Genomic DNA, 23052 nt, shown 5'->3' with positions numbered 1-23052 from the left:
ATATATGTCAAAATTAAAATTCATGGAATAGAAGTTGAGTTAAACAAATTAAACATGCATCCATGCGAGAGAAAAAAAAACTCGCTATCAGTCTCTAGCCCTCAACCCTCAAATCAAAGGAAAAATGACCGATCAAAAAGCACTAGAATTTTAATACTCGTAAAAAAGAAATATGTCAAAATTAAAATTCATCAAATAGAAGTAGAGTTAAACAAATTAAATATGCATCCATCCGAAAAAAAACTGTCGCTATCCAGTCTCTACCCACCCAACCCTCAAATGAAAGGAGAAATGACCGATCGACAAAAAGCATTAGACTTTTCATACTCGTAAAAAAGATATATGTCAAAATTAAAATTCATCAAATAGAAGTGGAGTTAAACAAATTAAATATGCATCCATCCGAAAAAAAACTGTCGCTATCCAGTCTCTACCCACCCAACCCTCAAATGAAAGGAGAAATGACCGATCGACAAAAAGCATTAGACTTTTCATACTCGTAAAAAAGATATTGTATGTCAAAATTAAAATTCATGGAATAGAAGTGGTGTTAAAGAAATTAAGTACGAATCCATCCGAGAAAAAAAAACTGTCGCTACCCTTTTCAAGAGTGGTGCATTAATTTTGTCCATCCGTTTATGGCATTAGATAAAGATGGCATTAGAATAACAACTAACCTGACTTTAATAAAACTTCAAAGGATAGAATAAAAATCGATCGGCCCCGGACGACCATCCGACTCGGTTTCGTCTGTTGTCAGGTTGAGGTATGACAACACCACCCACAGTGGAAATGACAGGAGAAAGATTTTGTACGACGAGGCAACTATCTTTCTGTTGTTATTATCGTTGGAAATCAAAACGTTCTTTTTAACGGTTCACTTTCACATCAACAGACGGGATTATTTGCGACGGCGTAAAAATATTATTTAAATGCTGAACTTTAAAGACATACCAATTTAGATTTCTTCTCTTTCTTACCTGAAACAAAAACAAAAATATGTTAAAAACACGTTTTTTGACAATACATAAATTAATAATTTAATACAGGTTATATATTAATTATTAACAGGTTTATATTAATAATTAGTGTGTGTGGTGATTACTGACCGTTAATCGATAATTATTCAGAAATCGTGAGATACGGTCTGGTGTGATGTAGGTTTCAGAAAAACATTTTCTTTATCGTGCCAACGTTTCGATCTTTATTGATATCATCTTCAGGGCCTGGGATGTACAAACATTGTTTACAATTAACAAATACATTTAGGATGTGGAACAGTGAATATATTTTGCATTGTATAAATTCACTTTTCCACGTCCTAAATGTATTTGTTAATTGTAAACAATGTTTGTAAATCCCAGGCCCTGAAGATGATTTCAATGAAGATCGAAACGTTGGCACGATGAAGAAAATGTTTTTCTGAAACCTACATCACACCAGACCGCATCTCACGATTTCTGAATAATTAATAATTAGTGATAATATTTGTAATATAATTAAGTGATTATAATCCCTTAACCGTATCATTAAATGTGCCGTCTTAACATTCATATTCCAAATTGTTTTCCAATATCATTCGAACTTTTGTGTGAATCATGAAGGTAAAGGACAGATTTTCTATTCTACGAGGCTAGACAGCTGGTTTCACCAACGTGACCATGAGAAGGAGGCAAGAACTAACAAAAAATGAAACAAACAGTTGATAGGGGCCTTTTTTTTGGAAGGTGGCATTAAATAGAAATATTGCTCTGGACAAGCAGCCCTGGGTTCGAAACCCGGCTTACTCCTTAGAATTTTTGTTGTTGTTTCTTTACTTAATGAACTGGAAAGTGGATGGGGGCTTATTTGGAACCAGCGGAAGACACTGTGGAAGAATAAGGTCTTAAGTTTAGTAAGAAGAAAGATCAACGGTATCAAAGGGTTTAGAAAAATCGATAAGAACAAGAAGGGTGTTTTTAGTTTGTGACATAGTCTGTCTGTATGTCCGTATAGATTTTGACAACAGCGGGTTGTTTGGATCAGGATTTTTTGTACTACCTGAGTCTTCGTTAAAATTCGCAAATTAGAATAACAATTTTTCTTTTATCACTCCCTCTTTATTTTCTTTTTCTCTCACTCAATCTCCGTATTTCTTTCCTCTCTTTTTCTAAAGGCTATCAGTGACTTAAATTCTCTCTCACTTTCTATCTCCTCTCCCACTCCCTCCCTCCATCCCTCTCACTCACTCTCTCTCACTCTCTCTCTCTCTCTCTCTCTCTCTCTCTCTCTCTCTCTCTCTCTTAACATTTAATCAATCTATCTACCAAACCATTAATCAATTTCTCCTTCTGAATAAATTCGACCTATTTATCTATCAATCACTTAATTTTACTTTCTATTTCCTTTCACTCTCTCTCTCTCTCTCTCTCTCTCTCTCTCTCTCTCTCTCTCTTTCAAATTGAATCAATCAGTCTATTGAACTATTAATCCATCTCTCCTTCTCATTGAATTTATCTAGCAATTGTTGAATCTCTTTCACTAAATTCACTAATTTCGTGGTCCGCTTGACCAATCAATATATTACAATTAATTAAGGTTTTTAGTTGAGATAAATAAGTCAATGGCACGGGCGGGATTCGAACCTACGATCTTCGGCTAGATATGCCGCTGCTCTACCACTTGAGCTATGGTGACCTCGATCCACTCGGACATTAACTTCCTATCTCAACCCCACCTTTTTGAATTTTCCCACCTTTTTGCCATTTTTCAAATGTCGTGTAATCGGATGGATTCTCGACGACAAATGAAATGGCCACGGAGAGCATTAGTGAAGTATACTTCATTTAAATTCATTAAATTCACTAATTTCGTGGTCAGCTTGACCAATTAATATATTACAATTAATTAAGGTTTTTAATCGAGATAAAAAGTCAATGGCACGAGCGGGATTCGAATCCAAGTTTCGATCTTTATTGAGATCATCTTCACGACCTGGGATTTACAAACATTGTTTAAATTTAAAAAAACATGTAAGATGTGGAAAAAAGTGAATTTATACAATGCAAAAAAAAAAAATATTTTTTTATATTCAATCACACAATACGCACAAAATAAACACTTTGAGTGAGTAGAAATACTTGGATTGAATATAAAAAAAATAGTTTTTTTTGCACTGTATAAATACACTTTTTCCCACATCTTCGGCTAGATACGCCGCTGCTCTACCACCTGAGCTATCGTGACCTCGATCCGCTCGGACATCAACTCCCCATCTCAACCCCACCTTTTGAGTTTTCCCTCCTTTTTGCCATTTTTCAAATGTCGTGTAATCGGATTGGATTCTCGGCGACAAATGAAATGGCCACGGAGAGCTTTAGTGAATTATACTTCATTTTAATTCATTAAATTCACTAATTTCGTGGGGTTGAGATGGGAAGTTAGTGTCCGAGTGGATCGAGGTAGCTCAAGTGGTAGAGCAGCGGCGTATCTATCCGAAGATCGTGGGTTCGAATCCCACTCGTGCCATTGACTTTTTTAATCTCAACTAGAAACCTTACTTAATTGTAATCTCTTTCACTAACTTTCTATATATCTCTGTCTATCGTCGGTCATACCTTCGGTTCACGCCATTTTCAGCGGTTGGTTTATCTTGAAACTATGGATTCATCAACCTCGCACATTGCAGGAAGAAAGTTCATAATAATAAATAATGATAAGAAGAAGAAGTTTGTAAGAAACATTCCAACCGGTTTTTGACAATACCTGACCGAAATATCCAATCCCACCTGTTTGGCAACTTTGGGCAGTTCGAAACATTTGATGTTTACAATCTTGAAAAACGAACAACTTTATAAAATATTCACTTAAAATATTCATTTATGAGTTCTCTGGGTGAGGATTTTCGGCGAAAGGTTATTAGCTAATCGAGATGTTGAAACTCTTGGCCCCGCTCAACCCTTTGAGTAAACGTCCACCCCGTCTACATTTTAGGAATTTATGCTTCAATATCGTGAAAAGAGCCTTCCCTGTGATAATTCTGAACTTTTTTTAATGGCATTTGCCAATGGGACGTTCTACTTTAAAAACTTTCAAGGTCCTCTTATTCGTTTCGAAGGGACATTATTTACACAATACGCAGGTTCGGTTCAGTTCAAAAAACTATGGGTAAATATTTAGAGATATGTATTAAAGTTGAACTTGTGATAATCCAGAGTAAATCCTTGTTCCCGCATGTGGCTTCACTTGCCTGATCTAATCCAACTCTCCCAAAAAGTCATCTGATGATTAAGGCTCCGATGGGCCGTGATCACTTAGTTATCCATTAAGCCAGCTATCCTTCGATGACACACTTTACATGCGGTGAATGGCCGCCGTTAGTTTTTTATTCTACTCTTCTTGTTTAATTGACTTCCCTTGCTTGTTCCATTTTGTATTTTAAAGTTGCAAATAAAACACAAAGCCGAAAATAATTTTGGATGAAGATTATAAGCAATAGAGGATGAAGTTGAAGTTATCGACCTGCAGCAATAAATGTTACGTGTTGGATCTTCGGGAGGTCAAATGCCGGATGAAATAAAAAGAAAAAGAACAGCTTCCGGGTCCAAACGAGCTTTGACTTATATCGCCATCCTCAGGCCACGTAAAATGAAGTTCGATGATGAAATACAAGATGAAGGTGAAGTTATCGACCTGCAGAAATAAATGTTACGAGTTGGACTTCGGGAGGTCAACTGCCGTATAAAATAAAACGAAAAAGAACAGCTTCCAGGTCCAACCGAGCTTCGACTTATATCGCCATCCTCAGGCTACGTAGAATGAAGTTAGATGATGAAATACAAGATGAAGTTGAAGTTATCGACCTGTAGGAATTAATGATACGAGTTGGATCTTCGGGAGGTCAAATGCCGTATAAAATAAAAAGAAAAAGAACAGCTTCCAGGTCCAACCGAGCTTCGACTTATATCGCCATCCTCAGGCTACGTAGAATGAAGATCGACGATGAAATACAAGATGAAGTTGAAGTTATCGACCTGCAGCAATTAATGATACGAGTTGGATCTTCGGGAGGTCAAATGACGTCAGATCCAACTCGTAACAATAATAGGTTATAAAAAATGATCAGCTGTCAAAAATTGTACTATTTCCATTAATCGATGTATGAGACAATGTGAGATGAACATTATTGAAAACGAGGTTGCCGACATAACCCAGTCTGATTCGAGGACGTAGCATTGTATGAAAACGGTACTGATCGCATTTGTTGTCTCTTGTATATTCCCCGGGGGTTGTTCCGTTGTTTACCACTCCATTAGTCGCTAAAACCTCCACGGGAACTGCTTGATTAAAAACCGATATTTCGATGACATCGGTTCTGCAGAGGTAACATGAAAACGGTGCCTACCCTACCGGCGAGCTTTGTCTGAATCGATTCTACAGCGTCGTCGGTGAATTCGTGCGCCGGTACTCCGACGATATTCACCTGCTCAAGCTTTGCATGGGTGATATTCGATTGGCTATTATCATGGAAATAGAAATTTAAATAATTCAAGAGTAGGGGCGTAACGTAATAACCAGTATTATTTTCCAAGATCGGTTAAGTAAAACTGCCAATGCCCGTAATTCAGTAATTAATAACGAGTCTAGGCGCCTCGAAAATCGAGAGCAATCAAACGTTTAATAATTCGAAATTATTCCCCGACGCCTCGCCAAGTTCAAGGAAGTAATTAATTAAACTGGAGTCAATACGTAAGTTAACAACGCGGTATCGCAGTATTATAACGGACTTTAACCGAGTTCATTATCTGAAGTCGGTGAAGAACTGGAATCGTGAATGGAACCACAATAGAAAATGCAAATACGATATTCACCGACAAAATCTTACGCTCGTAATAAACGGTGCGTCAAAGAGTTCCTTACATCCCGGTTACTTTTCTACAAAGGAAACAGACTACAAAAAAAAATTAAAACTTTTTAACTTTCTCCCACCCATCGATAGGATTTTTTTTCAACTGGGAGAAAAATCATTAACAAATGTTTTTAAAGTACCCCTGGAGTTTACTCCGTAGAAAGATTTCGTTTTGAAAAGATTTTGCACAGACACACAGGCCGTTTAACGGTTGCCTTGGGCCTCAGAATCTACCCTCCTGTTAAGAGATGGTGTCTCCCCGAGCTGGGCCCCCTCCGTTCAATACTTCTGGACAACTTCCATACCACAGGATCTTTCGCTCGCCAAACGTAAAACAAAACAAAATAAGACTTTCCATTTGAAAATGATTTTCGACATAGATTTCTTACAGCGATATATAGGAAAAGTATTATTTGTCAGGCTAACAGAATTATTATTTTATTTTTAGTAACTAAATACGTAGATGATATATTGACAGGAGCTCCCACAGATCAAATTCAAACTACATTAGATACATTTAATAGCTTTCACCCACGCCTAATACCATTTTTAGATACGATCGTAATAAAACAACCAGATGGCACATTAATCACAGATTGGTATCAAAAACCAAGAAACACAGATCGCTACCTCAACTTTACATCATCAATTCATACAGTAATAAACACGGCCAAAGGGTTACTTCACAGAATTATTACTCTAAGCCATGAATCATTTCATCACAAGAACATAAAGATATACAAACAGATCCTCCATAACAATCACTACCCTAAACACATAGTCAACAGAATAATCAACAACTACAACTCAACACTAACACCATCCACTATTAATCATAATACTACATCAAATCTATCAAATACAGACAAACCAACATAAATTCCATGTGATACATTCACGGCCTATCATATAAATTAAATACATTTCTTTCTTCCAATAACTTTAAAATAGCTTTCAAAAACTATAAAACAATTCACACACTTTTTTCCAAAAATAAAGATCCCACACCAATAACAAATAAATCTGACGTAATTTATAAAATCAATTGTTTAGATTGTCCGGCAACTTAGATCGGTATTACATCCCAATATCTGGACAAGAGAGTAAAGCAACATATCTATGACTGCTGAAAAACCCAATTAAAATCCTACAGCACCGGCTACCCACCATTTTGAACACCAACACAATTTCGACTTCAATAAGTCAAAAATATTACACACAGAACAAAACAAACATACACGTAACTTTTTACAAATGAATTCACTAATTTCGTGGTCCGCTTGACCAATTAATATATTACAATTAATTAAGGTTTTTAGTTGAGATAAAAAATTCATTGGCACGAGCGGGATTCGAACCCACGATCTTCGGCTAGATACGCCGCTGCTCTANGTTAGTGTCCGAGTGGATCGAGGTCACGATAGCTCAAGTGGTAGAGCAGCGGTGTATCAAGCCGAAGATCGTGGGTTCGAATCCCGCTCGTGCCATTGACTTTTTTTATCTCAACTAAAAACCTTAATCAATTATAATAAAAAATAATTGTTTGCATTGTATAAATTAAATTCACTTTTTTCCACATCCTACGTATGTATTTGTTAAATTTAAACAACGTTTATAAATCCCAGGCCCTGAAGATGATCTCAATAAAGATCGAAACGTTAGCACGATAAAGAAAATGTTTTTCTGAAACCTACATCACACCAGACCGCATCTCACGATTTCTGAATAATTAAATAATAAAATAGAGAATTCTTCTTTTCTGCAATGGTAAAAAGAAATTCTTAACAAAAAATGAATACATAAATATTCTTCATTTTAATATTTAATTTCGCATAATTTTTAATTTTAATTGCAATTATTTTCATGTCGTCTTATAAGAGCCCAATCATTTGATATTTATGATTTATATTGAGTATTTTATTTTACATGCTTATATTTATACAATAAGTTTTTTAATGGTTTAAAACAGTTAATTTGATGGAAGAAAGTCGTACATCTATGTAATCTCATAATTTTAATGGGTTAATGCTTGACTGGAGGAACGGCCATGACCATGGAAACAAATGATGTACATATTTCTATAAAAAAAAGAAATTTTTTGGCAAATTTTAACATTTCAAATAAAGTATTTTCAGTAGTAAAAAGCACATTTGATGCAGTCAGAAGTAAATATAGACGATATAAATTGTCTTTAGCGGCAATTTTTCTAACAAGGTTTTCCGTTCTGCGCCAAACAGTGAACTCAGTCGAGAGACTTGCGGTGTCCGTTTATCATCGATTAACCTTATATTATGGGGTAAAAAGCCATTGAAGAAGTGTATAAAAAAAAAGTTTTTGGACGAGGGTGCTTCCGATCGAGTTAGCGAAGCTTGACGACCGTGAACCACCAAGACACCGCCGACTTTTATGAAGAAACTTTTTCAACGAATTGTGTAAATATTACTTGGGCCGATTGAACAGTCTTACGTATTTACGCCTGCCAGAGGTACACAGTATAGTTTTAATACTAAAGGGAACAACGTAATTGGACGGCGCTTTCAGGTTTCGCGTGGGCTGGGGCGCTTTTCAATCCTAAGCCGTTTTGAACTACCTGCAACTCGTTTTCATAAAGCTGACCTTTCAACAGTCCATCAAAACAGTGTCCAGAGAATGCCAACTCCATTTGACCCACTCGGATAAATGGAGTGGTGAAAAGCGTTCTAATTACAATCATTGTTCTTCATTAATTATCACCGGCCACTGTTTTAGGCCAAGCTGTTCGTAACGTACGAAATGTGTTGTACTGTTTGATTTAATATATTAATTACGTTGAATTAATTGTTTTAATTAGTAGGTAAGGTTTTTCGATAAAGTCCTACGCACTTCCCTCCTTTATTTTTTTTGTTCTATGGATGTTCTTTTCATTTTTCGTTCTATACATGTCGAATGGGAATTAAGGTCTGGTGATTGACGTGGGGAATGATGCTGTTTTGAGACGTTTTGACCCAGTCAGGCACAGGAAACAAAATGACCCCTGAAGTCAAGTTTGCGAGCACTAGATTTTAGAATATCAATCAAACTTCAGGCAAAAAATTCCACCTACTTGTAATATAACTTTCATATATTAATCAAAAATTCACGTCTTTTAACGTTTAATAATTGAGTCTTTGTCTAAAAAAAGTTTTAAAAAATTGTAAATTGCTAAGTAAATGAAAAATAAAAAATAAAAATATTTACAAAAATGGACAGATAAAATTTGTTTTAGATTTTTAATTTACTACATTACAATTAATTAAGGTTTTTAGTTGAGATGAAAAAAAGTTAATGGCACGAGCGGGATTCGAACCCACGATCTTCGGCTAGATACGCCGCTGCTCTACCACTTGAGCTATCGTGACCTCGATCCACTCGGACATCAACTTCCTATCTCAACCCCACCTTATGAGTTTTCCCTCCTTTTTGCCATTTTTCAATTTTTCATTTTTCATCTCAACTAAAAACCTTAATTAATTGTGATGTATTAATTGCGGACCACGAAATTAGTGAATTTTTAATTTACATTTCAATATCCCGTATTTCCATCTCTTGCCTTTTTATATCTGGAAAACGCCTGGGCATACTTTCTACATCTGGAAACGTCTCATTGCTGGAGGTTAGCCCATTCATCACGAAGAGTCCTTTCAACATCGTGGAGTGTATCAGGTGATGGACGTGCTCTTTTCTTCTTTTGAGGTTATCCCATAAATGTTCGATGAGGTTCATGTCTGGAAAACTGGCTGGCCAGACAAAGACCGTTGAAGGTACGTTTGTTATGCGAGCTACATGTGGACGGGCATTATCGTGCATTAGAATAGGATTGTCGCTGTTTTCATCGAGGATAGGCAACGCATGATGTCCCAAAATTTCATCCACATAGCAAGTGGCCATCAAAGACCCCTCCACGAACAACAACCAACTGTGTGCGACTCTCCATTGAAATTCCCGCCCACACCATTACTGGCTACGTTTAAAAACTTGGCTCTGCGAAAAATTACAGGCTTCGTACCTTTCATTTTGCCTTCTTCACACTCTTTCAATCGCATCTGAGGATCGTACAGGAGACCAATCGTCTAAAGACCAATGGCTGTGTTCTCGAGCAAATGCAAGCCGTGCACCTGTTCTGGTCAATTCTGGTCCTTTTACGGGGGCAATAGCCATCAGTCCTTACTGATTTAATCTTCTTGGAGCAGTGCGTTCAGAAATTTGGACATCTCGAACTTCCTGGAGCTGATGAATCGCCTCCAGTAAGGTGCCGGTTTCGCAAAGTTCTCAAAGTCAAAAAACGGGCATCCTGTGGTTCTGTTACTCTAGGGCGTCCAGAATCGGGCCTTCTATGGTAGGGCATAGTTTCTCGAAAACGTGTTACAGCATTTCGCATTGTTTCGTAGGAAACTCCGATGGCAATACCCGCATACCTGATGGAACGTCCATCATCAGTAGGTGCCACACCACGCGCAACTTCCTCCATACTAATTGGCATTTTTAGGATTGTCGCTGATTTGATCGAGGATAGGCAACGCATGATGTTCCTAAATTTCATCCACGTAGCGAGTAGCCGTCAAAGACTCTCTAACAACAACCATCTCTGTGGGACTCACCGTTGAAATTCCCGTCCAAATCATCACTGAGCTACGTTGAAAAGGTCGGCTCTGGGAAAAATTACAGGCTTTGTACTTTTCATTTCGCCTTCTCCATACTCTTTTACGCCCATCTGGAGATCGTAGTGCAAACCTACACTCATCGGTAAAATGTACAGCGGACCAATCGTCTAAAAACCAATGGCTGTGTTCTCGAGCAAATGCGAGCCATGCAACTCCGTGTGTTCTGGTCAATTCTGCTCCTCTTAAGGAGCGAAAAGCCATCAGTCCATATTGATTTAATCTTCTTCGAGCAGTGCGTTCAGAAATTTGGACACCTCGAACTTCCTGGAGCAATGATGGACGTGCTCTTATTCAATGTTGATGAATCGCTTGAACGACAGTAAGGTGCCGGTTTCGCAAAATTCTCAAAGTCAAAAAACGGTCATCCTGTGGTTCTGTTGCTCTAGGGTGTCCACAACCGGGCCTTCTATGGTAGGACCCACATGCACGTAGGGAACTCCAATGGCATATTCACATGCATGATGAACGTCCATCATCAGTAAGTGCCACCACCACGCGCAACTTCCTCCATACTAAGTGGTATGTTTAAGTTTAAAAATTGAAATTAAGAAAACAAAGATGAAAACTGAACATTTTATTGCTTCAGAATTCAAACGAGACTGAGTAAACATTTTAAATTCCGTAAAAATTAAACATTGAAAAATCTTTTATCCTTGTTTTGCATTAAGGCTTAAGTGTGTTTACCTCTAATTGATATTCCCAATTTAAAACAGCTTAAACGAATAGTTATTGATAAAAATAATGAGACAAATTAAGGCAGAATTTTCTTTTATGGAGAAAATGAAAAAAGGATAATTGGGTGGAATTTTTTGCCTGTCAGTGTATTTATATACATAATTGCCCACATTAGAAATAAAAACTTGGCCCAATGGCAAACAGCATAAACCGAAATAAATAATAACAAAATCGGGGAAATAAAGCTGTACAGTGGAACTCTTCTTGCCGGGCAAAAATATTGTAAGAAACAATATTGAATCGACTGAGAATAGGACACTGCACGCTAACACATGTGTATCTGATAGCTGGAGAATCTATCTATTAGAAAATTTGGTGATTTGAGTGTTAAGGCGGAATATAACCCGTCGAGGTTGATCGCCTTTCTATTAAAAAGAAATATAATAATAATAAAAAAACCTAAAAATAAAATAAATAGTTTACACCCCTCAATAAAAGTACTAGAAAGTTAGATAAAAAAAATAACGTAATGTAATTAATTAATCGTTATTTGGAGATCGTGAGATGCAGTCTTTTGTGACGTAGGTTTTAGAAAACTTTCTTTATCTTGCCAACGTTTCGACCTTTATTGAGATCATCTTCAGGGCTCAGAGTGTTTGTTTTCCGTGCAGATGTTTCATTCTTCTGTATCGTGTAGAGAGTTTAATTAATTGTGAAGTATGAGGTGTAATATATATCGGTCAGACAAAAAATATGTGTAACCACTGTAATGATATAATTTATTTAAAAAATAACAGCCCTTTCTCGATATATAAATTGCTCAAAAGATACACCAATTTAAAAAAAAACCTTCGGATTTTGAACAAAGTTCTTTTAAAAGAAAAATCTTGGAATGCATATACATTAGAAAATGAAGGACCAAATTTTGGAAGTATGGTGGACAAATAATTGAAATAGTGTTGATATATAAATATTGGGCCAAGACGGTGTTAGTTATAATTAAAATTGGGCTCAGGTTGGACAGCGTTTAATTCAGTGGGATGATGAAGCTGTCTCTGATTCCCGAATTCGCTTTTAATCTAACTTTGGCGTTTATTCACATACTTTGCAAGGGTGGGGCCCTCGTTGATCATCCATTAGAACAAAAACAAATTTCATTTTCCGCGCCTTTCCGCCGACTTTCCGATCTTGTTAAGCCAAGGATGAAGGAATTAATTTGCAGTCTTGTTTCAAATCGACTTTTGTCCTTTTCGATCCGGCTAACTTGATGATTTGTCGTCGGGAGCAAATGTTTCTTGTGTAAATCCTACAAAAGAAACCAGTGTGAGCCAAAAAGAATCGCAATTTTCTTCCTTTTCGATCGTCCCGGACAAAGAGGTTGATTTTTATAGATAAAAATAATTTACGATTTGGCAAAATTCTTTTCTGATTAATTAGCTCGAATGTTGTTTAATGCATAGTGTTGTATTTAATAATCTAGTTTTGTTTTGATGGGCGTATATTGGTTGCAGAAATGTAAAATTGATCCCTTGGGTTTTTCAAGTCGTGCCTTGTGGAAAAGTATAATAATTATTATTAATTTTTTTTATTAAACCGCCGTCTTTTATTCTCCTATTACCAGTGAATATATTTTGTATCAATTAAGGGAGATTGTTTCATGCAATTGCCCTCGGCGTCTGAAAATCGAATCATCCCGATTGCAAGGTCTTGCAAGGTATTCCTTATTTTATTTTTTTCATTTGGCTTTCACGAGGTTAAGGCGTAATATATAAATCAGAGACGGGAAACCAACTTTATTTGTCCCTCTGCGTGGAGCGTGAGTAACTCATTTCTTTCCGAAACTGGATATGCCGACCTGTTCTGCGTTCGACATGATTTATTTATTGTGGAATGGAGCAAAGCTAAACCCGACCGCCCTGTTTGCAAGGAAATAATTATCGTTATCCGCTCCGGAGAACGTTGTTTTTTTCATCTTGTTTTTCCCATTGGGGGAAAAATGCTGAAATGGTGGAACTGCAACTGGCTTTCTGTGAATATGGACAAGAAATGAAACCGCTTTTTCCCCGTTCTCTTATAAATTACAGCAGTTTTAATCTTCTTAACACTCAATTTTACTCGACTACGACTACGAAACTGCAGGATTAGAGGTCAATGGCAGTAGATTTGTTTTTTAAATTGATTGCCATCTGTACAAATTGTATGCACTATGTATATGAGGTGCAATACGATTTTATCGTTTAAAATTAACAAATTAACCGAGATCAAAATTAGTTTTTAATTTAAAAAAAAATTAATTGTAATGGTTTGGTAGAAAATTGATCAAAACACCAGAATACGGAATAGACTGTATACCCACGTGCAGATCTGCCCGATGCTACGCAGAACCGCTTTACAATACACATTTGTTGTCAGTGATTATCGCCAAACAAATTGGACGTTGATAATGGATGATTCCATGCTTGTAGGATCTGAATTCGGTGTAGATTGAAAGGTTCGGTTGAACCACATATTTCCATGGCGTATGAAGCCGGGAACACACTTACCCGATGCGACGCTACCCGACGCAAATCCAAAGTCCATTTTTCCATAAGACTGTGTTACCCCCGTGCACATCTGCCCGATGCCACGCAAAGCTACCCTACTCTACGCTCTGCGATCCCCACTGACCAGAGAGTCGGGTAGTATCAAGTACAGTCGAAGACAAAAGAGCCAAGCATTCATATTTTTATTTCAAATTATATGTATTATTGTCGTTTTATTAAATAAAACATACTTATTTTATTATAAACCAAATTAAGCGGGATCAAAAATTCATTAGTTTTTATTTAAAAAAAAATGTTTAATGGTTTGGTAAAAAATTGATCAAAACACCGGAATACCATTTTTTGATATAATGAATTTACCTAACAATTTATTTCATGGTTTGCTCATAAAATTTAACTAACAATTTATTTCATGGTTTTGCTCATAAAATTTAACTAACAATTTATTTCACGGTTTTGCTCATAAAATTTAACAAACAATTTATTTCATAGTTTTGCTCATAAAATTTAACTAACAATTTATTTCACGGTTTTGCTCATAAAATTTAACTAACTATTTATTTCACGGTTTTGCTCATAAAATTTAACTAACAATTTATTTCACGGTTTTGCTCATAAAATTTAACTAACAATTTATTTCATGGTTTTGCTCAAAAAATTACACCATCCTCGTCGAGTAGCGTCGGAACAGGACACTCATATTTTCTGTGGTTTATTTCAAACTATGCATAAGTAATTTTGTCGTTATATTATTACAACATTCTTATTTTAATGTAAAACAAATTAAACAAGATCAAAAATGCATGAGTTTTTATATTAAAAAATGAATTTTAACGCTTTTCGCAGAAAATTGATCGAAACACCGGAATAACTTTATTTAGAACCGTTTATTTTAACAAAAAATGTATTACATGGTTTTGTTCAAAATAGTGCATTAAGAACAAAAGAGGCGTTGCGATTGTGATAGTGATTATTGTGATACACGCTGTGTGACTGAACGTGGCGTACGCTTGACGTCGCATAGATGTGCACACCCTACCAAAACGTGACATGGCGTCGCATCGGGTAAGTGTGTTCCCCGCTTTACGTACTAATCGTAAGAAGGTCCCAAGACGATCTCCACTTCCTTCGCCTTGTTATCGTTAAGGCGTATAAAACATTTATTATGCATATCAACTATTATACACTGATGGGCAAAATTAACGCACCACCCTTAAATTTTAATGTATTTTCCATTATCCTGCATTAGCAAGAATCTCTCACTGATGTTGTGTGGGGGGGGGTAAATGGTACTACATGTTCTTCGATTGTCTTGTATGTACTTCTGTGAAGTTAGAGATCTTCCTCGCACAACAACCAATTCGATGCAGGCGTCCAACTTTGTCTTGGAATCTCTATGGGGCCTGGCATTATCCTGCAATAGCAAGAATCTCTCACCAATGTGGCAAATGGCACCTCATGTACTTCCTTTACGTCTTGTATTTGTATGTACCTCTATGAAGTTGGAGATCTTCTTGGCACAACAACCCGTTCGGTGAGGGTCAAGGAAATGCCATCACAGAGCAGTGACCAATCTGAGGAACCATACCATCCTGAGCATCTCTCTATGAAATTAGGCAATCTTGGAGAGGAGTGATAGGACTATTAACGGGTCAACAGCGTCTGAGAAATCATCTACATAACATGGACATGCAAGGAAATGCCATGCTAGAACGTCAATGACCCACAACGGAATACCACCATACAACATGGGGTGTATCTATGTCCTGAGAGTCTCTATGTGAAACTATGCCCATCTGAAGATTTGAGACAAACTCTCATCTCATCTGTAAAGAGTACACGTACCTAATCTTCCAATGTCCAATTCACATGTTCCAGTGCGAATTGATGCCTGGCCATTTTCTGATCTGTGACAAGAAGAGGTCCAAGAGCCGGGTGCGAGCCCCGAGGTTATTTTCATCGAGCCTTTTCATTGGTGGAAATCGAAACATTTCGGACCTGTGTTATCAGTTTTCTTAACTCATTTCACGTAATGCTGCGGTATCGTAGAGCCTGATGACGGATGAATCTATCTGTAATCTATAAGGTGCGAAAAAGAGGTGTTTTAGTAGAGGAGTTAGTAGTTTAATATCCCTTCCGGGTTTTTTAACTATCTGAATCTTTGAGAGTCTCATTCTGGAGACAATGAGAATTGCCTATAGCGAAAAAAGATTGGATGAGGGAAATTTGGATTCTTGAGGTGGTCCAGGAAGTCTGGACAAGAAAGAAATCGAAACAGACAAAAAACATATTTCTTGACCGATAAGCAAAGTTGTTTAAAATTCCTAATCTATTTCGGTCACAGGAAGTTTGCGATCCTGTGTTTATGTCGAGATCATTACAGAGGAAGTGTGAAGTGCAGACAAAAGTCCGATATGATAAAAATCCACCAAGGCCTTGGAAAATTAACAGCAGGATTACCTACTGGAAACAGTTTACACAGAATGAATTTATAACGAGGCCCAGGGGTTTTTCCACGTTATTTATTCACGTGGAAATAATCAATAAAACCTTGAATTTTAAAAAATCGCTAGCGGTTTTACCATTCTATTTCTACCTTGTTTGCAAGGAATATTTTGAAATAATTAGCCATACCAACGGCCAATGTCAATGCCGCTAGTTATGAAACATGCCACGGGATTGTATGTATTAAAAGAGCGTTAATTGGCCATCGTTTAAAAAGGTGACTGGGAAACTTCAAAAGTTTGATTTCTCGTATACAATAAAATGGAATGCAGCTTTCTTTCTCAAAGCTTCACCAAAGTCTTTCGTTTGTTAAAAATAACTTCGCCCAAAGCGGTAATAACAACGTAGAAGGAGATAAAAAACGAGAGAAACAAACGATAAAAATTTATTAAATTCACTAATTTCATGGTCCGCTTGACCAATTAAAAATTTATTATTGTTGTAATAAATTTTCACAACTGACCAATATTAAAAAGAATGAATGAAATACGAGATGAAAGAAAGTCCAATTTTAATTCTTCCGTTCTTTCGTCAACTCAGTTTTCAATTTTTCATCGTGGACATCGTTAGGACGTCTCTGAATGAGACAGGACGAGAATATGCAGACCGGATCCTGGAAGGTTCAACATGACCGACCGAGAAAACTTCCTGAACCCGATTCATAATTTTACGACGAACCTGGGTGAAAAAATTAAAAACCTACTAAAATTTCCGTTAACCGTGCCAGACACAACCTTGGAAAATTTGTAATTACTCTTGATAACACGCCTTTCATCTATATTTAAACTTTTCATAATGAATCGTAAATGCCGATTAGGTCTGTGATTAAATTAAGCAAAAAAATAAAATAATATAATTGACATAATGTTATTGTCGAATTGGCACTATGTCACTAACTGGGTATTATTCTACTTTCGATGCAACTCAAATGCGTTTTGGCTTTGCGCCATCTTCAGTGAAGAACTGGCCTGAAATGGGGCGTTTTGATGAATTCCACCGTAAGGACATTCGGTTCAACAGAGGTCCAGTCAAAATTTAGTCGTTATAGACGAGTCTTCCTTTCAAGTTGAAACATGACTTGAAACGTGTGAACATCTCAGTTGAATGTCAGACATTGGGGGACATAACCAAATGACCCTTGTCTAGGTGCCAGGGCACACAGGGCAGAGGAGTAACGAAGAGGCCGATAAATTTGTCAACGAAAGTTAATGAGCCCTATTGGCCCTGAACCCTTTTGTGGCTTACCAAACTGCCAAAAACGAGTATCCGCTAGACAATGCTTTAATAATAACTCCTCCGCTCCACGGGAATGCAGACCTGAACCGAGCTCTGCGAAAAAGTTTATCAAAGGACGATCGCAGAAACTAACGTCAGAACTACTACATCTAGGACGTGGTAGGACTAGAATAATAGTTGGACTGACAACTGCAGACTCCGGAGGCATAGACTCGGAGTATCAGAAACAAACCTGTGCAGATATTGCCCAGATGAAGAAGACACAACGGAACACGTCCTATGTTGGTGGGAAGTCCTATGTAGGCTGAGATTCCTAATCCTGTGAGAGGAAAAGCCAGGGCCTGAACCGATACATACGGGAGCGCTTGAAAAAGCTTTGGGGTCTGGTAAAAAGCCTCAAGCTTAATAAGGAGCTTAGATAAGAAAATGGAGATGCACAATAGACCAATACTGGTCGCGGTACAGGTCGTAAAGAGGCCGGCTCCTATATAATCTACCTAGCTGTCATTATTGTTCCCTGTTCAATTTTTACACTGGGTCTGTTTGTTATTGTGGTTTACTTGCTTGTAAAATGTAAGTCGAAGCGTTTTTTAATAATTCGATTTTATCCCTCTTCTCTTTTGAAGCAATTTTATTTCGTCATTGTTGACACACTCTTAAAAGGAATTTTTAATGTTTGTTCGCCAGTTTCGTTGAAGATCACGAATTTTTACACGGCATTTTGCTAATTTAAAATGGAGGAAAAAATAGTGCGTTTCATCCTTTAACGTTTTTTTTATTATCGCAAAAGAAAAGCGGCAGATCAGATTGCTAGGAAAATCTGGGATATGTTTGGTCCTTAATTTGTTTGCTCGGTTCAGAAACGGAATTTTTGAATCGCTCATCCTTCAACCGATGATGAAGACCAAATACAAACTTCGGTTACAAATAACACACGTTCAACGACATGAAACATCGCAGAGAGAAGTAACATATTTTACATGCGTTTCAATGCATCTGAGATCAGCTGGATATGCCGATCGGAGCGATGGGTTGACTTGTTGACACTCGTTGACAGAGAAGGATTTATTCTATTTTATTCTTGCGCATCTACGCATTTCCTCTTCAAAAGTAACGTAAACTACCAATTTTTAAAATGATGACTGCGAATGAAAAGTGTGTACTTTATGACGAGAAAATCCTAGTTAAAGACGCAGCGACCCACCGTTGGCAACTCCAAAAGCTGGTTTACACCCTAAGAAGGTAATGTACATTTGGTGATGATTTTGTGAACGAGTAAATAAAGCATAATAAATCAAAAACAATAAAATAAATAAAAACTTAATTTTGTTTAATTTTTTAATTGTGTTTAACTGTAATTGATATTCCCAATTTAAAACAGCTTAAACGAATAGTTATTGATAAAAATAATGATACAAATTAAGGCAGAATTTTCTTTTATGGAGAAAATGAAAAAAAAAAGAAGATAATTGGGTGGAAATTTTTGCCTGTCAGTGTATTTATATACATAATTGCCCTTTAGCAGAAATAAAGACTTGGCCGCAATGGCAAAAAGCATAGACGAAATAAATAATAACAAAATCGGTGAAATATAGCTGTACAGTGGAGCTATTCTTGCCGGGCAAAAATATTGTAAGAACAATATTGAATCGGCTCAGAATAGGACAATGCAGGCTAACACATGTGTATCTCATAGCTGGAGAATCACTTCCTCTGCCTTCTTACGAGCCACTGGATTTTGCTCAAATTCTAGATTACTCTAGCCAGCTTGGCACAGGGTGGATTGAGCTTCTTGGGGTTCGTCGGCAGGGGGCGGTGGCGGGTCACTACAACACGGAAAATAATTGGGGGGGGGGAGACGTTGGCAGTGGCATGCACACCCCTCAGATTATCTGTGCAACAACAAGTAAATACAAATTTGATACATTTTAGAGTAAATGGGGAGCGTTGGGTCGTCTGGGCTTGCCTCCTTGCCCGATCCCGGGATGCTCGGCCACCGTGTAGTAAAATTTGGTGATTTCTGAGTGTTAAGGCGGAATATAACCCGTTGAGGTTGATCCCCTTTCTATTGAAAAGAAATATAGTAATAATAAAAAAAACCTAAAAATAAAATCAATAGTTTACACCCCTCAATAAAAATACCAAGTTAGATAAAAAAATAACGTAATGTAATTAATTAATTGTTATTTGGAGATCGTGAGATGCGGTCTTGTGTGACGTAGGTTTTAGAAAAACTTTCTTTATCTTGCCAACGTTTCGACCTTTATTGAGATCATCTTCAGCGCTCAAAGTGTTTGTTTTCCGTGCAGATGTGTCATTCTTCTGTGTCGTGTTGAGAGTTTAATTAATTGTGATGAATGAGGTGTAATATATATCTGTCAGATAAAAAATATGTGTAACTGGTTAAAGAACCAATGTAATGATATAATTCATATAATTAGCTATGGTATAGGGTGGATTGAGCTTCTTGGGGTTCGTCGGTGTCTGTTGGTGTAAATATTTAATGATAATGTATTACAAAGCAACCTCAATTCTCAGATTCACCATGAACTGCAGGATTTCAGTTTTTACACCGAATTTGCAACTATATTCTCCAAAACACTCCTTCTAGGATTATAAACGATTTTTATTGCACTATGTAAATTTTGTCGAGCCTCGGCGGAATTAATGCGCCGCCACGATGACGAACTTCAATTCGGTGGTCGCATATTTATAAGTTGCCGGCTTGTTTGGATGTTTGTGAGGAATAACAACAACGCGTCTTTTTGTCAAGTTTAATTTGTTTGTAATCCAGGAATAACTCATGTTTTCTAGTTGAAGAAGAAAAAACAGAATAAAGTATATGTAACTTCATGTGAGGCATTGGGACAATTTTTATTCAAGTGGCAATAAACCTTATAGTATTCGTACACTACAAAATGTCCTAAAATTTAACCATTCCTCTGGAAATATTAATGGTGCAATCCTACTATTATTGTAGTTATTCTAGGCTACGTTCATACACTCCTATAAAATCATGACATCTATTTTCATGAAGCTTCCGTGGGTTAAAATGACCTGTTCTTCCTATGCCCAGATCCCGTGTTAGTGTATAATAGCAGGCAACCAGAAAGGTTCGTGCTGTTTATCATTTCCTATTGTTTTAATACCGTTAATCAAAATTTTTGTATCCATAGGAGGATTAGGTGTTTACATCACGTTAAACCAAGAGGAGCAGTTCATAATGAAAACGTGTCTTGAATAGTTCACTGTAAATCATAAAACATTTTCTTCTCGTGCCATCAAAACCCATAATTCGTACATACCTATTCTATGAATTTTAGCTTGCTACTATGGCGGCAAAGGCAGCTCTTAAAATCTGCACTGCGTTCTTTGATGAAACAATAACTGAGCGCAATGCCCAACAATGGTTCAAAAAGATGTCCCTTTAATCAACTTTTTACCATGCTCTGTCTTGGAATAGAATCCTATTGAACCGAGTTTCTATTCTTAACTCTTTCTCCGATTAATCTTTTTTTGGCAATTTGGTATGTCACAAAAGGGATCAGGGCCGATAGGTGGCCTCATCGAACTTTCCTTGGCCAATTTACCGGCCTCCTTTTTGCTCTTTTCTTTGTATGTTAGGAGGATAGCTTTTTTTAGGGAAGAGCGAGGGATTTCGGAGGTTATAAGGTCGTATCTAGTGGCTATCTTTCGCGGAAAGTTTCGGTAATATACCGGACATCTGGAGGACGGGAAAGATGTTGGAGAAGTTATTTTTCTATTTTTTTTTTTTTGAGTTTTAAGAGTTAAAATTCGTACGACGTTGATATGGCAGTAATCAAGTAGACTTTTAATGACTTTTAGGCATGACGATTGAGCCAAGGACTTATTCTTATTTGCTCCTTCGTCTCGTATATTCCACCTCCTCTCGGATCGCACCATTACCGATCCTTCACTGTACTTTAATGTACATTCCCTTGACCATCCATACATCTCAGTTAACCATCCCCACAGTATAGAGTACCTGCAAATACTTTTCTTAACAAAATCATGTTCAAATATGAATAAGAGTTGAGAGTTCAAAAATTGTAGGTTGAATTTTATTTTATTAAGTGCAACTTTCGAGCGGATGTGCGGTAGCTACAAACTAATTTAAAAAATATATTGTTCTGTGAAAAAAAGTAATTATTTTATTGAGAACCCAATATATTTTAACGTGGTGGTTCTCAACGGTCCAACAGGCGTCTCGTTTTGAAACAAAATAAACTAACAACAGAAAAGAATGTCACAGAATATTTTATAAAACTGATGATAGCGAGAAAAACTTTTCGACGCGGAAAAACAAAAATATTTATCCGGACGTCTGCTGAAAATCGCGGCGTTACTATTTGCACGCCGCATAGTGGGACGAAAACTCCAAAAAAGCGGAAAAAATTCAATAACGCCCACGCTATTTAAGTCAGGTTCGCCAAATTTTGTATGTTTATGTCTTTTATTGCGCTGTATTCTGTAAAAACGATTGGATTACAAAAACTGTCGAAAATGGTGGTCCAAAATCCAAAAATAGAAAACATGTTTTCAATAATCATCATGGGTATAATTTACCGGCCTCCTTTTTGCTCTTTTCTTTGTATGTTAGGAGCATAGCTTTTATTTAGGGAAAAGTGAGGGATTTCGGAGGTTATAAGGTCGTATCTAGGGGCTATCTCTCGCGGAAGGTTTCGGTAATATACCGGACATCTGGCGGACGGGAAAGATGTTGGAGCATTTATTTTTCTAATTTTTTTGATTTTTAAGAGTTAAAATTCGTATGATATTGATATGGCAGTAATCAAGTAGACTTTTAATGACTTTTAGGTATGACGATTGAGCCAAGGACTTATTTGCTCCTTCGTTTCGTATATTACCACCTCCTCTCGGATCTCCGTCGATGTACATTCCCATGACCATCCTCCGTAAACCTTAGTTAACCCCATCCCCACAGTATCGACCAGTAAATACTTTTCTTAACCAAATCATGTTCAAATATGAATAAGAGTTGAATTGCATTTCAAATGTAAATTGTGGTTTGAATTTTATTTTATGAACTTTTGAGCAGATGTTCCATTTAAAAACTTTCAGAGGGAAGGATACGAACGCTTCACAGCTGACTTTCGGCCATTAATTTATTGTGACAGTACCACTTTATATTAAAATTTAACGTCAGATTAGGGATGTTTCAATTAGCCCTTTCATCTGTTAACACACTTCAAAAAAGTAAGACAGATTCCGCAATTATATTGAACCGGAGGCCAGGATTGAAACGTATTTTCGAGCACAATGATTGATTGAGGCCCTGATACCATTAAGATCACTGGGTATGACCGACTGACTCGAAATCCATTTATCGAAGAAATGGGCCAATATTTTTCCTCCCTCGCCAAAAAGTAACAGACGAAGAAAATATGTAGGAGAAAGGAGGGAAAAACAGCGGCCTCAACCCTCGGCGATCGGAATTCGGATAATTGGAATCGAGAGTTATATCGAGAGGAAGCAATTTTCTGAA

The 23052-nt window shown here is 37.0% G+C and overlaps 1 protein-coding gene across 3 annotated transcripts in view; it reads right to left on the bottom strand.

Annotated features, from left to right (window-relative positions):
* LOC112127184 (multiple PDZ domain protein) overlaps positions 1 to 23052 on the bottom strand; it is a 246017-nt gene that overhangs the window by 163481 nt on the left and 59484 nt on the right. Inside the window, exon 2 of one of the 3 annotated variants that reach the window (XM_024227641.1) lies at positions 955 to 980. The exons of the other annotated variants lie outside the window; for them this stretch is intronic. Within the exon in view, the coding sequence (XP_024083409.1) occupies positions 955 to 980 (26 nt within the window). The remainder of the gene's footprint in view (positions 1 to 954; positions 981 to 23052) is intronic. 3 annotated transcript variants of the gene reach the window in all.

Source organism: Cimex lectularius, unplaced genomic scaffold, assembly GCF_000648675.2.
Source record: "Cimex lectularius strain Harlan isolate CLEC.00 unplaced genomic scaffold, Clec_2.1 scaffold160, whole genome shotgun sequence".
Classification (NCBI taxonomy): domain Eukaryota; kingdom Metazoa; phylum Arthropoda; class Insecta; order Hemiptera; family Cimicidae; genus Cimex; species Cimex lectularius.
This window is presented reverse-complemented; position numbering and strand designations above follow the sequence as displayed.